Source organism: Neolamprologus brichardi, chromosome 8 (genome assembly GCF_056152115.1).
Source record: "Neolamprologus brichardi isolate AB-2024 chromosome 8, ASM5615211v1, whole genome shotgun sequence".
NCBI lineage: Eukaryota > Metazoa > Chordata > Actinopteri > Cichliformes > Cichlidae > Neolamprologus > Neolamprologus brichardi.
In genome coordinates, this window is record NC_142111.1 from 12,382,532 (window position 1) to 12,389,261 (window position 6,730).

Genomic DNA, 6,730 nt, shown 5'->3' on the forward strand with positions numbered 1-6,730 from the left:
TGCCAGTGAGCTTTTTCTATAATTTTACATATGTATTTCTTCTCGTTTAAGCCCAAATAGTCATACTGGCACATTTCTTTCATTTGCTATAGCTGCATTTTTTCTATGATGTAGAAAAACTGAGACATACTGTTGAAATTGCATAAAGATGGATTACATGTGTAGTCAACCTTATTTACACACTGATTGAAAGGAATGTTTCACTGGCCCAGCCCACTTAAGCACACTTTAAAGGTCACGAAATGTTTTCAAAACAACGTTAGATGGCACTGTAGCGCTATCGTCTGTGCATGAACGCTAATTCACGATTAAACACAGAAGAAGAATCCTTGCGTTATGATTGGTGTAAATCATCCAATGAGCGTGAAGGAAACTGACATTTTGAACTAGAGAGGGCTTCGGTGGTTAACAAGATAAAAGTTTCAGACTTTATGCTGATACTTATTTTGTAGTATCCGTGTTTGTCTTATCAAACCAGAATCTCGTTGAGACTAAAACAGGTTCACATCTGTAAACATCCGCTAAGAAGTTCGTGTTTACAGGTAAGCAGAGCTGGTTCCGTCCTTCTAACAAACGTTACAAGGTTTTAGCTTAACCTATGCTCGTTCAAGATGATCTCATGTCCCGAGCATTACATGAATGAAATAACTATTTATCGTAAATATGACATAGTAAACAATTGGAGAGTAACGTTTTCCAACCTAAAACCGCCGTAATCTCTACGTTACAAACCAAATCTGTGTTTCTAAGCTATGATGTTGCTGTATGCGTTACCTAATATCTAGTTTTACCGGTTTAAAATAAATTGACATGGGTTTTGTTTTTTTGGGGGGTGGGGGGTGTAACATTAGAAACTCAGCACAAGTAGAGATTACATGGTCGTCCGTTACTGTCAGTGCTAAATTGCATTTTGATTTTGCTGTTTTAATATCTAGTTTGTATAAATAAAATAGCTGTAAAAGAATTCAGCAGTGAGACTTTTTCATTCAGTTGTCTACATAAGCCAATGAAGTCAAGCTCTGTTTTCTTATTTTAGGCACAGGGAGTCTGAGACAGCTGATAATATGTGTGGAGTCTGAGTATTGTCCTCTGTTTTAAATAAGAAGCCCTTCATTTATTCTGTGGGAGAAGAAGCATCACCATCCATGGCCAACAAACCAACTGGGCGAGGCTTATACATTCGGGAAAATCCAGATGCCGATGAGTGCTGTGAAAACATTCCACCCGGGGGCACTGTTAAAGCTGGGACTTCTAAACTCAAATGGCCCCATGAAGAAAACAAGCCTCTTTCTGACACCTGCACCTTTTCAACCCCTGCTCCAACAGGCAGCAAGCCAAAGTCACGGATTTCTTTCCAGTCTGCTCTGACACCAATTTTAAAATACTTAAATATTGGCAACAAATCTCCAGAAAGTTCAACACATGAAAATAATCGTCGTCAGACACTTTCTCTTTTCTCCTTTGGTGCAGCCACAGCAGATTGTCAAAAATCAACAAAAGGTTCTGTCCAACAGTTAAACTCAGATCCCCCTAGTAGCTATTCTGGGCAATTATTCAGTGACATGGATGGTCCTGTGTCCTTTCTAGGTGACGAATGCTTGCCAGAAGTGACCCTATTTGATTCTATATGTGATTCTACCATACAGCTTACTAGAAATGACTCCCCTGCTCCTGACTGCACACCTGCAACTTCTGCGAGCACAAGCCCTAAAATAAATATTCCTGAAATTCATCCTCCTGATCTTTCACAACATATGGCAACAACAGAGATTACAGACCCAGATGTCAAAATGATTGATGCCTCTCAGAACAAGCATGCTCCGGTCCCCTGGCTGATACTTGACAAATTCTTGCCAGAAATTACTCTCCTTGATGTTACACGTGATTCACCATTATCACCAGGAGAACAGACATTCTCCATGGATGTGACTCAGGCTCTTCCGCCGCTTGATTTGAAACGTGACAGGTCTTTTAACGGAATGGAAAATGGAAAAATTGCGGCACAGCCTAGCAGTTCAGATGTCATCTCGGGCGAAAAGTTGCCAAGTACAAGTGTACAATCCGACAAGTGTGTGGGGGAAAGCACAGCAAAAACCTCTTTGGATGTAACTCAGGATATTACTATGGGAAGTGTTTTGGAAAATAGCAAGTCTTCATCAGAGCCCAGTGAATGTAATATAGAGACGAGTCAAGCATCAGCAGGGGATACACTTGGGAAAAATCCTGCTAATGTTACTCGAGAAATAATATCTTCTAGTGACATATCTGCAGACTCTAATGTGGAGTGCAGCGCTAATCAAAATGTTACCTCAGAGATCCGGGAAGAACCTGTGGAGTTTTCTGGTAAACTTGAAGCTATCATTAAAGAGCTGATTGCCAGCCATGAAGCAAAGTCAGCCAGCAAGCCCAGTGGACAAAATATGAAGATGAGCTCAACATCACCTGATGATACATTTAGCAGTCAACCAGCTAATGTTACACATGACACAACCTCGTCCAATAACACATCAGCTCAGAGTGTAAGGTCTACATCGAATATGGAGTGTAGTAGTCAAAAGAACGTCCCCTCAGAACTTGTCGAATCTTGTCACAAAGTAAACGATGAGGACACTGAGTTGAAAAACTACGCGACACAGCCAAACCCAAAAGCATCAGCCTCCGGGAATGGGACATTTAATGTCGTGCAGGCCGCTGATCTGAGCGTGTCTACTGATTTAAATACTACTGCTTCAGTTTCCCACTCTCAGAATAAGACACTGGATCTTCCTCCATTTAATGTAAGCTGCACCAAAGATGGGACAGGAACTTCAGGTCAGGCAGGTTTTGGCACCACTGAAACATCCCCCATCACAAATCAAAATTGCTCATCTGTAAAGCAATGTGCTCCGTTTGCTGTGCAGAACACCACATTTGAAAAGCATTCTCTGCATAAAAGCAGTGGCAGCACAGTATTAGGGGAAGACCTCAAGAACAACACCTTTGATTCTCAACCACCTTCCAAGAAGAGCGACACAGTAACTTTGTTGGAAACGGTCCAGAGTGACAGTAGCCAAATTGCTTCAAAGCCTAATAGCACAATAACACTGACAGAAATGAGCTCATGTGACGGTCACCAAAGTGCTTCCAAGCCAAATGGAACAATAACTTTATCAGAGGTGAACCCGAGTGACGATCACCACAATACCTCCAGGCCCAATGGCACCATAACTTTGTCAGAAACAAGCTCATGCGACATTCGCCCGAGGTCTTCAGAGAAGCCCTCCACACCTGAAGTCGGTAATCTAACCACCAGCCCAAAAGACAACAATATTGACATTGCCCCTGATCTATCAAAGCATAATGTTACGACAGATGCTAAGGACCATAGTGCCAAGGAGGTTGAAACCCACGATGACGCTTCTGAAGGTGGTAGCTGTGAGACTAAAGATCTTTCAGGTCTGCCTGTGGTGGGCAGGCTCTCCGATTCTTTAAACCGTCAAAGCTTTGGTGCAGTGAACCTCAAAGCCAAGTCTTTCAATTTGGATGACACCCTGGATTTAAAGGCAGACTGCTTGATTACTTCAACACCAATGACTAACTGTAAAATGTTCAACTTGAACACTGAGCAAGTTGAGGGCTTACACATAGGAGTACAGAAGAAGCTGTACACAGATGGTCCCGGGAAGCCAGCTGATCAGGTGCCATCAGACCCTCCATCAAACCTTGTCTGTGACCGTAAAACATTCTTGAAACTGCCAGCTGCTAAATCCCTTTGCCCTCCCCCGAAAGCTGGAGCTCAGCTGATGAAATCAAAGTCACATTCCTCAATTCCAGCCAGGTTGAATACAGTGGCATCCAACTTACCTACGAAAAGACAAAGAACCCAAGCTGAAGCTTCAAGAAACACTGCTGCCACTGCCCCTGATGCACCCCAGGGGGTATGACTTAAATATTTGCAAAATGTTGATATTACCATCTGAGAACATGAACACAGGTTGAACCTATTTGTTATTATTTGTTACATTTTATTTTGTACTGATTAAAAGCTGTACATCCATGTACTTGACAGTCTGTCGTTAACGTCCTCTTTTCGTGTGTGTGTGTATTTAAGACCACAGGAGTAACATCCTGCTACAACCTGCGTGCTACAGCAACAGGTAGGAAGTGTATACCTTTGTTTTTAGAAAGGTTTGCATAGGTCCCAGTTTTGTTATTCCCATAATCATGTGTTTAATAACCTCAGTGTAACTATGTACTGTATCTGTGTGTTCGCACGGTGCGTCCGGGGCATCTCTGTCTTCCCCTTTGTACCAATACCAGGATCCAAGCTGCCCGCTTGTGGCTCACAAAGATCGCAGTTTAGTGGAATCCCATCAGGGATCCAGAGAGCTACTATGTGTCTTAGGCCACCTTTAACAAGAAGCAGTACAGCAATTTCTTCAAGTACCGACAAGCTCTGTGGACCTACAGGTACTCACACATTTGTCAAACTGTATCTGTACATTAGAAAGTTTCAATTTGCCCTCACTTCAGATACACAGTAAAGTTGCCTTTCTTCTGATACTCGAAGGGGAAAAAAATTGATAAAAATGCAGTTGATTCCAAACTTCTAGGTGTTGTCTGGTTTAATATTGCCTTCTTGTTCTTGAGTGTAACTAGTGGTTTTACACCTCGTTGTAAACTCTCTGTATTTCCATTTATAAATGGCTTCTCTTGAATGGAGGTCTTGACAATGATACCTCTACTTCCTCCTGCGTGTTGTTGACTTTGGTAGATGTTGTGAAGTTGTTTTGTTTTTAACCATGGAAATAATTCTGTGATCATCTGCTTTAGTTGTCTTCTGTGGTCTTTCAGGCTTTTTATAGAGAAGGAAATTACTGTAGAAATGTATCTGATTTTTGTGAAAGATGTGTTCATTTAATTTTCTGTAACAGTTTCTCCTTTTTGTCTACATAGCAACTAACCCTGTGACCAAGACTTCACAAGCAAAGAAGCACCCTCTAACCAGAGCTGAAAGTTTGCTAGTGTCAAAGAGGAAGAAAATGGGTAAATAAATAAGAAAAGCATGCTCTAGTATTGCAGCCTTTTTAACAGCTTTGTTTGGTATTTTTGGTATTTGCATGAAACTTATGCAGCTTGAAACCTAAGTGTAAGTGTACAGTCGTGTAGATTTTTCTTTTTTCCACCCTTTGCAGATGCTTCCGATCCATGCAATAGTGTCGAAGCTCCAGTATCTGCCTGTGATGCTACAAACAAAGCGACAATCTTCAAGCAGCCCAGTAAGAGAGCTTTGCCTGCCAAAGCTCAAGGACAAGGTATGTTGGAACTTGACTGGAATTTCTGCACTTGAAACTTGTGACATGGTCTGAACTTTATCTAAGTTGCAGGTATAGAACGGTACCTCACTGTGTTTTCTAAAGATAAACTAATCAGTGCAGATTTCCTGATATGCTAAAGGGTTTGTTGGCTTTTTCCACTAACTGTTGGGCAGTTGGCCAAAGTTTGATGTGATTTATGCTGCTGAACAGCTTCACGAGCGCAGTAACCTGTAGTGAACTCCTGTGGTGCTTTCATGCTTTAAGAGGCTGCAGTGCCAGCATGTATGAGTGAACCCTCAAAAGCGTGTAATGCTCCCAACAGAGCCAGGCCCCTGAAACAGCCTGGAATCAGCAATAAAGCACTACTACCTAAAACCCAAATCCACAGTAAGTTGAGAGTGCTGAGGAGACAAGTCTCAGCTGTGTAATTTCTAGTGGACTGTTGGTACTCAGAACCAATTTGGTTGTTTTGTGTTTATTAAAATCACGTGTTCATGTTGTCTGAAGGTTACTTTTATTCTGTGTTGTTATTATTACTTGTTAGTTGGATTTTAATTTCATGTCATACAATTGTGAACATTAAACGACAACAACAACTAACACAAGATTGTTAAGTCCTATGTATTCATACAATGTCCCAGTATATCAATTGCTATTTAAAGACAGGGCATGCATTAAGACAACGGTGAAAATAATTAGCATAGACTGAAAATTGTGGGCGTTACAATTTCCCATTTGTCCTCTTTAATTAATGATGCAAACTGTTTTTCAGGTTGTGCAAAATGTGCTGAGCTTGAAGAACAACTTAAACTGATATCAGAAGAAAACACAAGGCTGAAAGAAGGTATCACATGGCCTGTTACTGTGGTTTAATTTGTAGAAATTATTAAGAAGTCAGGAGTCATTACAACATTACAACTTGAAGAATTTGGACTTTACTCAATCAAATCATATCATATACTCAGTATTATCAAGTGATCCTCTTTTTTTTTCCTTTTTGGTTATGTTATTTATGTTACACAAGCAATCTTTTATTGTAGGAACATAATTAAGTTTTCCTCTTTTTCTCTTCTAGAGTTGCTGAAATACACTAAACGAGATGTCCCAGTGAAATCCCAGTGTTAATACTTTAAAGCATATCTGCTGTTTTTTAATGTTTATAATTACATAAAATAATTTACTCACTGAAGTAGAAATGTTTTTTCTATTTTGCAGTGAGGATGAGATTTTGTCTGTTTGTGTGTTTAACATTACGCTGTTTTTTTTGTTTTCATCTCTAATAAATTTAATAATATGTGTCGGCCTTTCATTTGGTTGGTCTAACACTTTGGTGCTCTGCTAGCACAATACATTTGAAAACCTTTTTTCAGTTTACAGTATTTAGAAATTTCAGTCTTTGCCATTTAGAATTACTGCACTCATTGTCAAGCTGC

General features: G+C 40.4%; 1 protein-coding gene across 1 annotated transcript; it reads left to right on the plus strand.

The window, feature by feature from the left end:
- The first annotated feature begins 368 nt into the window (after window positions 1-368).
- LOC118455419 (uncharacterized) lies at window positions 369-6,588 on the plus strand. The gene is made up of 8 exons (XM_035914314.2): window positions 369-542; window positions 1,037-3,917; window positions 4,091-4,136; window positions 4,300-4,449; window positions 4,936-5,025; window positions 5,175-5,294; window positions 6,070-6,141; window positions 6,373-6,588. Exons 2-8 carry the CDS (start codon window positions 1,146-1,148, stop codon window positions 6,420-6,422), a joined length of 3,300 nt encoding a protein of 1,099 aa, XP_035770207.2. The 5' UTR covers window positions 369-542; window positions 1,037-1,145; the 3' UTR covers window positions 6,423-6,588.
- Window positions 6,589-6,730: the final 142 nt, after the last annotated feature.